The sequence below is a fragment of the Hemitrygon akajei genome, chromosome 8 (genome assembly GCF_048418815.1).
Source record: "Hemitrygon akajei chromosome 8, sHemAka1.3, whole genome shotgun sequence".
NCBI lineage: Eukaryota > Metazoa > Chordata > Chondrichthyes > Myliobatiformes > Dasyatidae > Hemitrygon > Hemitrygon akajei.
The window spans coordinates 124,188,206-124,203,986 of record NC_133131.1 but is presented as its reverse complement, the minus strand read 5'-3'; the positions used below and the strand labels follow the sequence as shown (position 1 = coordinate 124,203,986).

Below are 15,781 nucleotides of genomic sequence, written 5' to 3'. Positions count from 1 at the left end.
GAACACTCTCCTTTTTTGTACAAGGTCGTATCTGAAATATTCTGCTTAGCTTGGATCCTCTCACATGTTGGGCTTTTAATCTGCTCAAATTAACGTTCAAACATTTAACGACTCAGTTATCAGGGTGGACTAAGAGCCATGGATGACTCTCTTCACCTGACGGATTATTAAAACTCTGTAGATCAGAAATAACCATGAAATTCAATTCAAGTTCAATTGTCATTTAACCATGTATGAGTACAGCCAAACAAGACAGCGTTACAGGAAATGAGGGGGAGGTCCTAAAAATTATTTTTTTCTGTAAGACATTAAGGACAGTGAGTTCAGGGAGGGGGGATAGTATGTTGATGGTATCGAGTATTAAGAAGGTGGATGTGTTTAGATGTCCAGGAACACAGAACAGTAGATAAATACACTGAATGCTGTGGGGAACACTGGAAGAGTCTTCTGAGATTTTGCTTGTGGCCCAAGATATTTCAATCTAGACCCCAGAAATCTCCTCCCTTGCCTCTCTCAGTAAAATGGGATAGATTCTATCAGGCCATAGGGAGGTATCTAAATTAATGTTCTCCAAACGACCAACACTCCTTTGTTCTTGATATCAACATGCCCTAGAATATCAGCGCAGCCCTCCCTGATCCTACTATCATCAATGTCCTTCTCCCTGGTGTTTAACGATACAAAGAACTCAGCTGGTAGCTCACCCACATCTTTTTACCAAGTAAATAACTATGCATCTTCTCCACCTTGCCCTCTCAATTAACCATTTTACAAACAAACTGTAAATCATCTACTTTAATATATTCAGAGAATTTGGCTCACTGCACACTTCGAGTTGTAGTGATCCCTGTGGGAATCTGAACAGGACCCATTTATTTTCTATAAGTTGAGCACTTTCCCATCAATGCCACTGTATTATCTCAACCCCAAGCACTCTTATCGAATATGGCAAATTTTTTGTGGCATTTAATCTGGTGTCTTTTAGAAATTCAAACGCATGACATCAGCTGGTTCCCCTTTAGCCAATTGATCATCCAATCTCAAAGAACTTTTCCAAATCTGTCAAACATAATTTTCCATTCATAAAGCCATATTGACTCTCTTTAAATGCCCTGTTATTACCTCCTTAATGAATTCCAGCACTTTCCTCGTGATAGCAACTGCTCCAGTATCCTGTTTTCTGTCTAACTCCTATTTTGAATTGTGGCATTGCATTTGCAGTTTATCTATCTTTTGTGACCTCTCCAGAATACAGAGAGTTTTGGTAGATTACAATCAATACATTCACTACCTCTGCAACCACTTCCTTTAAGACTGTAGGATACAGATCATTAGATCCAGAGATCCTTTCAGCATTTAGCCCTGTTAGTTTGGCCGGTATTTTTTTTAAAGTGATGGAGATTGTTTTAAGTTCATGCCCCCGAAAGGCATTTGATTATCTCGTAACTTCGGAATGTTTTCAGTGTCTTTGCAGGGAAGACTGACTCAAAATAATTATTTAGAATCTCAGCCATTTCTTTGTCTCCCATTATTAATACGCCATTCTCATCCTCAATGGAAGAAACATTTCTTTTAGCTATTCTTTTTTTTTTACATATTCCTGAAGAAGTGCTCTCTCTCTCTCCCCGTTCACTATATTATTGCTAGTTTATTGAAATACTTCTGTAATAGATGATGGCATAACATCTAAAACCTTGACAAACTTCTATAGATGTAGAAAGGAGAGTATATTGACTGGCTGCGTTCTGATCTGAAATGGAAACACCAATGCCCTTGACGTAAAATCCAACAAAAAAAACAATGGATATGGCCCAGTCCGTCTCGGGTAAAGCCCTCCCCACCATTGAGCACATCTACACGAGGTATTGTCACAGGAAAACAGCATCCATAATCAAGGACACTCCTCCCCCACCACCACCCAGGCCATGCTCTTTTCTCGCTGCTGCCATCAGGTAAAAAGGGCATAAGCCTCAGGACTCACGCCACCAGGTTCAGGAACAGTTATTGCACCTCAACCAAAAGGCTCTTGAAACAGAGCAGATAATTTCACTCAACGTCATTTGCCGAATCACTGAACTGTTCCCACAACCTATGGACTCACTTTCTAGGATTCTTCATCTTATGCTCAGAATTAGAATCAGGTTTAACATCACCAGCATTGTGAAATTTGTTAACTTAGCGGCAGCAGTACAATGCAATCCACGATAATGTAGAAAAATAAATACGAGGGGTGATTGATAAGTTCATGGCCTAAGGTAGAAGGAGTCAATTTCAGAAACCTAGCACATTTATTTTTCAACATAGTCCCCTCCTACATTTTACACACTTAGTCCAGCGGTCGTGGAGCATACGGATCTTGAACCTCCAGAAAGTGTCCATAGCAGGGGTGATTGATAAGTTTGTGGCCTATGGTAGAAGGAGATGAGTTATACAGTTCTCATTACATGCACATGCAGTTCAACTCTTTGAGTGACTATGCAGAAAGTTTGAAGTTAATAACTCATCTCCTTCTACCTTAGGCCACAAACTTATCAATCACCCCTGATGAGTTATTAACTGATGAGTAATTAATGTAAGCAGTTACGTAAACTGACATTCAATCCAAGTGACTTCACTGTCATCCTGAAACACAAGAATGGTGGAGGTGGCAGCTACATTCATTTGTAGATGGGAGAGAAAGGACAGTCCTTTGCCACACCTGGGAATGATGCGAGTCCAGCAATAAAAGTTTGGTAAGATCTTTGAAAAATTCAGCACACTCCTCAGGCCAAATCAAATCCACAAAAATGCATTCCAGAGGGACCCGGGTGAGCCCGCTTCCCTTCAGGGCTTAGAAGGACAGTCAGTTTTGAATAACTGGATCATGGATCAGCTCGTTTGGAGCTCAACAGAGCCAAATGTTCGGAAAGCCTTGATTGAGAGGGAGCACAGGCTTCAGGTGCAGCCAGAGCACAGGACAACACAGACTGATGGAGACGATGACAACTCCGACAGCTGGCTTCCGCATCAATTCTACAAAAGGAAGCAGGTCTGGCACAATTAGGCAACAGTATCAAAAGAATGAAAACCAGACTGAAGGCAAGTTGCAAATAACCACGTGATTTCCCAGAATAAAAAGTGTCCTGCATATAGCTCAGGCAGCAGATTACATTGCAAGCTCAATATTGAGAGAAGAGATGCAAATTAAAAGTAAAAACATATGGAGGAAATACCAAAGTGGTTGTGAAAGAACCGATGGAAAACAAGATCACCACAACAAAGTAAAAATACGAATGCAGTGGAGAGGATGCAGAGGAGACTCTCCAGATGTTGCCTGGACTGGACAACTTTAGTTATGGGAAGAAACTGGATAGCCTAGGCTTGTTTTCCCCTTGAGTAAAGGATACTGAGGTCTGACCAGAGAGACTGTATAAAATAATGTGATAGATTGTCAAAATCTTTTTCCTAAAATAAGTATCAAAAACAAGAGGACAGAGCTTTAAAAGTTCAAGGTGAGAGGAAAGCGTTTTAAAGGGTAGGTTTCTATATGCAGAGGGTGGCTGATATGTGGAACATACTCTAAATGGTATGGTGGAAACAGGCACAATTAATATGAAGACCACACTCAAAACACTAGAGGAACTCAGCAGGTCAGTCAGTATCTATGGAAGTGAACAAACTGTTTACATTTTAGGCTGAGACGCTTCTTCAGGACTGAGAAGGAAGGGAGGGAATTGCCAGAATAAAAAAGTGGGGTGGGTGGCGGGGAGGGGGGAAGGCTAATGTGAAGGTGATAGGAGAGGGAGAGAGAGAGAAAGAGGGGGAAAGAGGGAAGACCCGGGGGAAGTTGTAAAGCAGGTGAGAAGTAGTAAAAGGTCAGAGTGGGGAATAGAGGGTGGGGGGAGTGGGGAATTTGGTTACCGGAAGGAAAATTCAATATTCTTGCCATCAGGTTGGAGGACATGTAACCTGAGTAAATGTAATACGAGTATGTGCAGGAGGGAGTAACACATACATAAGCAAGGAATAGAAGGATATGGTCCTAATATTGGCAAGTAGGATTAACGTACATGGGTAAAAGGCCAGTATGGACATAACGCTTCAAGAGGCTGCTTATGGCTAGAACTAAGTCATGCCTGATCAAGGATTGGGACCCACTGCAATTTGGCTATCACGGCACTCTCACTGGTTCTCCATTCTGCTTTGGAGGAACTAGACCATATGTCATGCTATTGATTATTGATTATAGCTCAGTGTTCAACACCATCAATCCTTCAGTGCTAATCACCAAGCCTCAAAACCTGGACCTCTGCACTTCCCTCTACAACTGGATCCTTTACTTTCCTTTTGGGAGACCACAATCAGAGCAGATTGAATATAACATCTCCTCCTTGCTGACTATCAACTCATCTGTGCCTCAAGGGTGCATGCTTTGCCTGCTGCTCTACTTTCTCTATACTCATGACTGTGTGACTAACACAGCATAAATTTGCCAATGTCAGAGCGTTGTTGTCAGAATGTCAGATGGTGAAGAGGAAGCATACAGGAGTGAGATAAACTGGCTGGTTAAATGGTGTTACATCAACAACCTTGCACTCAGTGCCAATAAGACCAAGGAAATGAAAACTGATTGTGGACCTCTGGAAAGGGGAGTCAAGAGAAGACACACCAGCCCTCATTGAGAGGTCAGTGGTGGAAAGGGTGAGCAGCCTCAAGTCCCTGGACATTAACATCTCAGAGGACCCATCTTGGGCCCAACACATTGATGCAATCATGAAGAAGATACTTCATTAGCTCTACTTCGTAATGACTGTGAGGAGATTCAGTACATCAGCAAAGACTCTTACAGATTTTGGAGATTTACTGTGGAGAATGTTCGATTGATTGCATCACAGTCTGGAGTAGAGCCTCTAATGTACAAGTTTGTGGATTCTAGACACAGCCAGCTCCATCATGGGTACAACCCTCCCTACAATCAATGACATCTCAAAAAGATGCTTCCTCAGGAAGGCACCATCCATCAAGGACCTTCACCATCTGGGATGTGTTCTCTTTTTGTTCCTACCATTAGGGAGAACTTACATGATTCTGAAGACCCACACTCACCAATTTAGGAACAATTTTTTCCTCTCTATCATCAGATTTCTTACTGATCCATAAATCTATCAGCACCACTCCATTATTCCTTTTTTTTTGCACTATTTATTTATTTATGTCAGTTACAGATTTCTAAGCCTTTGGCCTGTACTGCTGTGCAGAACAACACATTTTATGTTACATGTCAAGGATAATAAACGTGACTGATTCTGTTGGTGAGCTGATGAGCTTGTTTCTGTGATGCACGACTCTGACTCTGAAATAAGCAAAATCAGAACATTCACACAGAGAAATGAAGGGGTACAAGTTGAGTGGTGTCACTGGTAGGATGGTAAAAAAAAAGCATATGGCACCCTTGCCTTCATTGGTCAGGGTACAGTAAAACTTGCTGTCATGTTACAGCCATACAAGACATTGATGATACTACAGTTGGAGCATCACATGTAGTTCTGGTTACCATGTTATTGGAAAGATATGATTTATCTACAAAGGCTGCAGAAAGTATTTGCAAGAATGCTGTTTGACTTGAAGGGCCTGAGTTATGAGGAGAAACTACGTACTCTTTTCCATGGAGTGTAGAAGACTGGAGGGTGACATTATAGAAGTTTTTAGGAAGTGTTAATAATGTGGATGACAACAGTCCTTTTCCCTTTGTAGGGAAGTCTAAGGTGAGAGGGCAAAGACTTAAATGGGACCACAGTAACAAGGGGGTGGTGGGTATATGGGATGAACTGCCAGAGAAAGTGGTAGAGGGAAGTACAGTTATAACATATTTGGGATGCATGGTCACCCACACAGTTGGGAACTATTTAGGGGAATATGGGTCAAATGCAGGTAAAATGGGACTAGATCACGTAGGCACCCTAGCTGGCATGGATGTGTTGGCCCAGAGGGCCGATTTCCATGCTGTATAACAACACATTGTTAGCTGAGCTACTGAGTGCAGAATGTTTCCCATGTTGTCTTACTTCTTCAAGGCCTTACATCTGCTTAATGCCCAAGAAAAAGGAAGCAGAGTTACAATAACTTGTGTCATTAGCTGTGTTGCTCAGAGCACAGAATAAAGCATGGAATTGGTTAGTAACTATCTGCAATGCACCCTCAAACTTAGCAATATTGAAACTGAGAGAGGCCAGCAAAGGAAAAGCAACAGAATTCATCTCCAAAGCTGATAAAATACAGGGCATCAACAGCAACAGTAGCAATGCCTACAGCTAGATCCGTAACAGCCACTGCATTTTCAATACAATGCAGAAGTCCATTGTGGAGAATATAAACATTCACAAAAATCAAGCAGCATCTTAACACCCGAGAAATATTATGAATTTTGTTTTGAGAAGTGATGTCATAATAGAGCTTAAATAAAAAAAATTATCTAAAAGTAATGTTAGATGATTTGAAGAATGGATAGGGAGACATATTGTTAAATACTATTTACATCTATTATGCTGTGTTACACACTAAGAAACATATTTCTCCCAAAATGTATACACTGTTTATTGGAAACACACACTCTTGTCTGAAAACAAACACAGAAAATGCTGGAAGTACTCGATAGTTCAGGATGCATCTATGGGAAGAGAAACTGAGTTAATGTTCCAGTTCAATGGCTTCTCATCAGAAATGGAAAAGCAACAAAAGAAGCTTGTTAAGCTACAGGAAGGATGGGGGGGGGGGGTGGTGGGGGGATGTCTGATATGATAAAACTGGTGATACCATGAGAAGTTGTAAATGAGGTTATCTAGTCAATAACTGACTGGAAACAGAAAGGATTCATAAAGATGCAAACGTATCTTCTGGAAGCTAATTGACTGCCTTCAAGGATCAGACGAATTTCCCCGATATTTTACCTATATTGGCTTAAGGCTTCGCTTATGACTAACCCTAACTTTTCCAGAGTGTTGAGCTACTGCAGAGATGAGGGATAATTGTGTGACAATATTCAGAGAAAATACCAACCCTGCATGGACACACTCAGCTGTTCAGTAAGCCTCTGCCTTTAATGTTTGAAGTATAAAACATTTTGCAAAGGTCTTCATAACAAATATTGTTCTCCAAACAACCGACCCACCCAGATACAGTCCAATGACCAAATTTCCTACTATGGCAAAATCAGATAAGAGCCGTTACAGTAAATCCTACAATCATATGTCCTGCAATCATTTACTTGTGTACAATATATAGCTGAAATTTATCTCAGTGGGAACCCACACAGAGTCGACACTGACTTCTGACCTTCATCAATCACTTCCCTTCAGAGGAAACTGTTACTTTCCATTTACAGAAGTTTAAAAGGCTCATCAGGGGCTGCTCATAGTACTTAGCCTAGTTTCCCTGGAGGCAATTATGAGGGCTGACCCGATTCATTCACCCAGAGCACTCCGGAAAGATGCCAGAATATCAGAAATTAGTCTGGGGACACTGCATCATGGAGGTCACATGACCTCCGATATTGGGGGGAAAAAAACTATTATCTCTACACAATATAATCGTGGTTAACTTCATATGCCAAACATGTACTAGTGACACTGTTGACACACACAGTGGTTAGTTTTCTTTGGCTCAGTATCACAAACAGCATATCCACAATGGGTCGCTTCAACAATCTGAGTCTCAGAGCCAAAGAATCATAGAATAACACAGCACAGAAACAGGCCCTTTGACCCAACAAGTCCATGCCAACCCCAGCACCCGCCCTGCTATTCCCAGTTGCCCACATTTGACCCATAACCCTCCAAACCTCTCCCCTCTACGTACCTATCCAAATGCCTCTTAAATGTTGCAATCGTAGCCACCTTGATCACATCCTCTGGCAGCTCATTCCAAATATTCTCTACACTCTGTGTAAAAGGTTACCGCTCAGGTTTCTTTTAAATGTCTCTCTTCTTGTCTTGGATCAGTGTCCTCCACAAACCTGAGAACTAGCCACTTTATTTATACCCCTCATGATTTTATTAAGTTCTCTGTGGTCACTGTTCATTCTCTTGTGCTCTAAAGAGTAAAAATATAGTGCAGCCAACTCCTCCCCTCTGCTCAGGCAGCAATCTCATAAATCTCTTCTGCGTCCTATCCAGCTTTACAATGTCTTTCCTATAACAGGGAAACCAAAACTGTGCAAACACTCCAAGCGTGGTCCCAACAGTGACTTGTATAACTGCAACAAAATATCTCTACTCCTATACATGATGTCCTGGCAGATGAAGAACAGCATTTTAAATACCCTCTTCACTACCCTCTCTACTTGCACAGCTACTTTCAGCAAAATGTGGATTTGTACTCCCAGGTTTCTCTGTTTCACAAGCACTCCGCCATTCACTGTACAAGTCCTACCCTGGTTTGACAGTCCAAAATGCATCACCTCACACTTATCTAAGCTGAAATCCATTTGCCAACCTAGGCTCACCTCCCTAACTGAGCAAGATCCTTTTGCAATTCATTGTGAACTTCTTCAGTGTCAACAAGACCCCCTCATTTAGTATCATCATTAAACTTGCTAATCATGTTATATATATTCATATCCAAATCATTAACATAAATAAATAATAGTAGAGGTCCCAATATTGACCCTGGACAATCAAGTCGTCGCAGGCCTCTGTTTGGAGAATTAGATTATTTTAACCCTCTCCTCAAAGTTATATACTCTCTTTTTGCCCTCCCGATTTTCCTCCTAAGCCTAGTCTTAAACTTTTATATTTTTGAGATATGCATTTGTATCTCATTGCTTAAATGTGATGTACACTTCCTTCTTTTCCTTACAAGAGCCTTGATATCTCTCATCAGCTAGGGAGAGAGATTGAACTTGGTATGCCTATCATTCACCCAAACAAGAAAATACTGACCCTAGACTCTTGACATGATCATCTTAAAAACCTCCCACTTGCCATCAGTTCCTTTTCCTGTAAATAGTCACCAAGTTGACCCCAGCTAGGTCCCGCCTAATGTCCTCAAATTTGGCCTTGGTCCAGTTCAGACCTTTTAAAACTAATTCTAACTAATTCTGAAGTGCTTTCCAACTTTCACTTCAGTTACTTTCCCCAGGAGGAGGTCCAATATTGCTTCTTCCCAAGTAGGCCCCTCTATAAATTGCCTGAAACAACTGTCCTGGATGCACCACACAAATTCCACCCCATCAAGGCCCTTTGCACTCTACGTGACCCAGTTAATGCAGGGAAAATAGAAATTTCCCACTAGAACAGGGGTTTCGACCCTTTCCTATGCCATGGACCCCTGCCATTGACCAAGGTGTCCATGGACCACAGGTTGGGAACCCCTGCACTATTCTCACAACTACATAGAATTTTTTGAGACAATTGCTCCTCAAATTCCTGCTGAATATTGGGGGCCCATAAATTAGCTCTACCAAGATAACTACTCCCATCTTATCTCCAAGTTCCACCGAAGTGTCCTCAGCAGATGATCCATTAAGAACTGCTGTTATGCCTCTCTCAAGTCCCATACCCCTCAATCTAGTTTAAAATGCCCAAGTGGCAAAAGTTAATTTGCCCATAAGGTTATTGGTCCCCCTCTTGTTCAAGTGTCTCTTTTACGGTCACCCCTATGCCAGAAGAGATCCCAATGACTGAAGAACCTGAATCTCTGACCCCTGCGCCAGCTCTTAAGTCACACATTCATCTGGCCGATCTTTCTATTCGTGGACTTACTAGGATAAGTTACCAAGAGTAGTCTGAAGATCACTATCCTAGAGATCGTGCATTTTATTTTCTTACCCAACTCCTTATACTCATTCTGCAGGGCCTCATCCCTGGTTCTACCTTTGTCATTCGTACCAACATGAACAGTGACCTCTAGCCATTTAACCTCACCTTCAAGAATTTTCTGCAGTTGCTCAGAGGCATCCTTGATCCTGGCATCCAACCTTATGTTATTGCACAAGGATTCAATACAAGTGGATTATTTAACAACAAAAAATAAGGCCGCATAGCAGTTAGCAAAATGCTATTACAGATAGTGGCATCGGAGGTTGGAGTTCAATTCTGCAGTCTTCTGTGAGGAGTCTATACGTCTTCCCCGTGGAATGCAAAGGTTTTCTCCGGGTGCTCCGATTTCCTCCCATAATCCAAAGGACATACTGGTTAGTAGGTTAATTGCTCATTGCAAATTGCTCTGTAAAGAGGCTAGGATTAAATTGGGAGTTGTCAGGGGTTGCTGGGAGCTGTGGCTCAAAAGGCCAGAAGGGCTTATTTCACACTGTATCTCTAAATAAATAAATGGTATACACTGAGAAATCTTTTCAGTTGTAAGCCATTGAAAAGTGTTTCTTCTCCCAAAGTGAAATGTCAGGTCATTCAGCATCACTCTAGAGACCAGACACAGGGCACTTATGGGCACAAGGGATGGCTTCATTTCCAATGCAACATTTCTTTTAGCGTATTGCAGGGGTGTCTGGATCACATCTTCGATGCTGTGATTTATCTTAGAAGATCAGAAAAGCATTCATCATTGCACATTTTTTACTAATCATTTTCATATGTTCCACAGCACCCTTCAAACAACATGCAAGATGCTATTTCAAAATAGAATTGGACAATAATACGTTTACTTTAATTTCTGATTCTTTCTGGGACATTTTAATATTATTAAAACATTTTGTTTTGACCATTTCTCAAGTAAAATTAGTGTCTGAAGTAACAGAACGATGTACTATATACATTGGATGCCTATAAATCTCAGATTCTGGAGCTGGGACATTCAGTGCTTCACTGCTCTGTCATCTCACATTTCTTTCCTGACCTTAAACAAGTTGATGTAGCCTTAAAGTCCTGACATGTTAGTGAATGGCAAGATCCATAGGTCAAGTGTCAAATAGTAGAACAAATCAAACAGCGTTAATCCCATCCTTCTATCATTACTATTTCCTTACCACGACACCAAGGTCTCTGATCCCTGCAGCTGGCAACTTTTATTCTCAGGGTTTATGATTGATGGGTTCAGGAGTAGTTGAGCTTCCACTGTCACAACAGGCCTAGCTCTGCAAGAGACGAATAAAGGTTTTTAATACTCTTTGTCAGCATTCATAGATTACTAATGACTCCATTGCATTAATAGCCATGTGGTCACACAAGTGCAAAAATAAAGTTTATTACTCCACACCTTACAGGAAAATCAACAACACCTGGTTAAAGTAACATACCTGCCTAGTGAGAATCTTTTACATTTAACATATCTTTGAATAATTTTTATGATGTCAATATGCACATTTGGTTTTCATTGTTTTATGCACAGGCTCTAATTAATGAGAAACTGAGAAGGACCATTGTTATTCTGGCATGAGATGATCTGGATGATTAAAACAAGCACTACATGGTTAACAGAGATGATATAAATATGTATTATTTCTTATTATTGCCACATGCCATATTTCTTTATTATTGCTATTGCCTCCTCCACTAACTTTGCTCTTCTGCTTGTTTAAGATGGGCGATAGCAACAAACTAGGAAATTATAGGGGAATGAGTCATACATCAGTGGCAGGAATTCATTGGAAAAGATTCTTAGAGACAGAGTTTACTCACATCTGGAAAAAACATGGACTCATTAGGGATAGTCAGCGTGGCTTTGTGAGGGGGAGTCATGGCTTACAAACTTGATTTTTTTTGAGGAGGAGACAAATATGATTGATGGGGCATATATTTTATGCCTCATAAATGAGGCATGAATATTATATATATATAAATTTGGTTGAAAATTTAGATGGACCACCAAGTAAATTTGCAGACATGAAAATTGATGGCATTGTGGATAGTGAGGAAGGATGTTAAAGGATTCAGCTGGATATAGACTTATTGCAAATATGAGCGGAGAAATGGCAGACAGGGCTTATTCTGGCTGAGTGTGAAGTTCCACTCTTAGGAGGTCAAAAATAAGAGGAAGGTACATACGGGGTAAATGGCAGCATTAGGAGCATTGATACAGACAGTGATCTCAGGATCAAAGTCCGTGGTTCTCTAAAAATGACAGCACAAGTTGAAGGGGTGGTAAGGAAAGCCTACGGTATATTTGCCTTCATTGTCGGATCATCGAGTACAAAAGTTGGGACGTCATGTTGCAGGTGTATTGCATGCAGTTCCAGTTCCTGCGTTATAGGAAGGATGTGACAGGCAAGAGAGCTTCACAAGGATATTGCCTGGATTACAGGGTAATGACTGTAAGGAGGCTGGACAAACTTGGAATGCTTCCTCTGCAACTTTAAAGGCTGAGGGAGATATTATGGAAGTACTTCCAATTATTAGTGGCATACGTGAGGCAGACAGTCCTTTTGCAGGGAGGAAATTTCAAAGTACTGGAAGGCGTTGATTTGGGATGAAAGGGGGAGAGACGTGTACCACAAGTTTTTCTTGCACATATAGTGGCATGTCCCTGGAATGTCCTGCCAGGGGAGATGGTGGAAGCAGATTTGAGAGGCATTTAAGAGGCATTTTGACAGACACATGAACAGGTCTTGGAAGGATATAGACAATGTGTAGGCAGATAGTTTGAAATGGCATCGTGGCCAGCAAAAACATTGTAAACCGAAGGGCTTGCTCTTGTGCACTACTGTTCTAAGTTCCACATTTTATGTAACATGAGTAGGAGTAGGCCACCTGGCTCCCTATGTCTGCCCCACCGTTCAATATTATTATGGCTGATCTGCTCTAGGCTTCATTTCCTCTCCTGCTCTGAGCCTTGATTCTCTGATATTTCAACTAAACATCCACTGCCTCTTAAAATAAAACTCAATGATGCCACTCCCACAACATTGGGAAGAAAATTCCAAGGATTCACTGTTCTCAATGAGAAATCCCTACAGACCTCAGTTTTAAATGGGTGCTCTCTAATCTTGTAACTATGTCCCCTTGTTGAAGATTCTCTAGTCTATCACATCCCCTATATACATATGGTTCAATGAGATCACCCCTTTTATTCTAAACTGCAAAGAACATCAGTCGGATTCTTTTAGACACTCATGATAGAATAAGCCATTCATCCCAGGAATTAGATAAATGAATTATTTTTATTTTGGCCTGCCTCCAATGACATCCTTTCTTAAATAAGAAGCTTAAGGAGGGGATTTAAAAAAAAGATCTTAAATAAGGAAATTAAGAAAAGATTAAAATGCAGGTGTATGGTATTAAGGATGATTTAGCAACAATTTAATTTACATAGTATTCCAGAGAGGACTAAATACTGTATAATTGTGACAATATTTCACTGTTTCTAAGCAACTTTTTTCCTCCAATAACTGTCAGAAAATTACTTGCCTCCCTAACCACATGCTGCATTTGCCTGCCAACCTGGTACAATTTGCTTCACACATCTGCAGTCTTTCTCCAATTAGGTATTAATTTGCCTTTAGATTCCTCTTTCCAAAATACACAACCTGAAATTTCTCTTTTCAAACTCCACTGCCAAGATTTTGCCTGCTCACTCAACCTATATATCCTGTTGCATAATCCAAATCCTTTTGTAAGTGAAGCTAAGTTTTAGAGTGCTTAAAAATATAATTTAACTTGTACTATTTTTACTTTAAAACGTTGCCAGCATGGTAGCTGGCATTGCGAGGTAATTGAGGATCCATTGCTGCTTAAAAAGGCCCTAACACTCAGCCAATTGGAAATTTTTTTTTTAAACCAGAGATTTCATCTTCTTAAATGACAACAATCAATGAACATTAAATTTTATAAATCATCACTGTGAAAAAACTGCAAGGCTAAAATTACTATTTGTATTTTAAGCAGCACTTGAAAGTATAAATTTATGGCAGTAACTATTAATACAGCAACAATTTGGCTGTTAAATTCTCAATCTGGCAAATATGTAGTATTAATACATTTTGGTCACATACCTGTAAACTGCAACTTTACTAGCTCCAAAAGCACCAACTATCAAGTCTGTAAATATAAAATACTTTCATGTTATTAGCAATAGGAACAACATTTGTATCTTAAAAAATAGGCAGTCCAACAGTACACAATAATATGTATAGTAAAAATACAGCTTTTTCAATAAAAATGCAATATTGGAGCAAAAATTTGAATTATTTGATGAAAGAATACAATAGTTTAAGAGCCTAAAAGTTGGCAAGTATTTTGGGAGCAATTTTAGCCAGGGTGGGAACTATGAGAACTGAACTGAAGCCAAGTGAGAACCACCCAACTTCAACAAAGTGAAGCCCAAGAGATCTCCACTTCTTGGCCTCTAGTCTGAAGAGTGGGGTAAACTGGGACCCAGCAAAGAGAATTGGTCCCTGGCAGATCATTCACACCAGTGACTTTAATTACTCACCCTTCTGATTTCCGTCATGCAGCTATGATTAGAACTGGCCCTCCTGTTAAAGACCCAACTAGGTTATATGTTAATATATAAAGTCCATCAGAACATAAACTTGAATGCTGGATTGAATCCAGGCAGTTTGTATAATAATGAAGAACAAATTAACAGGAGTATGGCAGATGGATAAATCAGCACGTTTGACTACAGCACACATGGAAACATATTGCATTGTTACAGAATAGTAAGTACATTCCATTAAAGATGAAACAATGAGCAGCTCTAGGAATGATGGATAAATTATGAAGTTAAAAACCATTCACAAGGGTAGAAGAGCATCAACTTGGACTAATCAGCTAACACACACCAGGAAAAAGGTATTATAATGTTTTAAAAAGAATACATCAAAAAGAACAGCATTTATGAATAACTTATTAGAAGTGCATTTTGAATCAGGAGAAGAATGGGTTAACAAAAACAAAGAGGTGCTGGAGTAACTCAGTAGGTCAGGTGAAGATGAAGCAGGACAGTGCAGATGAAGGGTCTCGACCCAAAACATTGACTGTCCATTTTCCACTTTGGATGCAGCATAGCCCAGTGAGATCACCAGTGCTTTTTTTGTGTTGCTCCAGAATCCAGCATCTGCAGTCTCTTGTGCCTCTAAGAAAAAATGTTTGATTTTTTTTTGCAGGTAATAACCCTCAAAAAAGTATGTATCTTTAATGAGTACATACTTGCAGTGATATCAGCTGTATACCTGACATTACCAGTGAGGCAATGAAACCCACACTGCTTGACAGAATTGATCTTCTGATGGATTTGGGAAGTCAGTGAAAATGAAGGATGTTAAGGCTGCAGTGTTCAATGACAAAGCAAAGGTCCTTAAGGGAAGGGATGGAAATTGCTGAGGCCCTTACAATTATAATACAGAGCACTATATTAATATCTGCCAGTGGTTAAGAGAATGATCATACTTAAAAATGGATATAAATTAATCCAAGCTTCAACTGGATACCAGTCAGAACAAAATTAGAATTATTAATGTTGGAATTAGTACACACATCTGAAAGCAAAACAGAAAGGAGAGATTCCTTTTTTTTCTTTAAAGAAAAAATGGCTATAAGTAGTTAGCAAAGATTTCAAAAGGGAGCATATTTGAGGGTGTTTAACTCTACCAATCAGGGTTGGAATTCTCAGGAAATCATCTAAATAAGGGAAATGTACTAAATGCAGTGCATATGGATTTCAGGAAAGCATTTGACAGAGTACCACATGAAAGAAGATCAAGAGGTACTGAACTGGGAGAAAGGTAATTAACTGGATTAAAAATTTATTGGAAGGGAAAAAGGAAAAGAAAGTCCGTTTGTCATCAAGCAACAGAGTGGTCATTGGTATCCCCCAGGATTCATTTCTAAAGTACTGACAGTGACTAAGTGGG

General features: G+C 40.1%; 1 protein-coding gene across 1 annotated transcript in view; it reads right to left on the bottom strand.

The window, feature by feature from the left end:
- itga8 (integrin, alpha 8) overlaps positions 1 to 15,781 on the bottom strand; it is a 249,612-nt gene that overhangs the window by 126,002 nt on the left and 107,829 nt on the right. Inside the window, exons 14-15 of the mRNA XM_073054528.1 lie at positions 13,919 to 13,964; positions 10,958 to 11,065 (exon numbers count right to left, since the gene is read on the bottom strand). Of these exons, the coding sequence (XP_072910629.1) occupies positions 10,958 to 11,065; positions 13,919 to 13,964 (154 nt within the window). The remainder of the gene's footprint in view (positions 1 to 10,957; positions 11,066 to 13,918; positions 13,965 to 15,781) is intronic.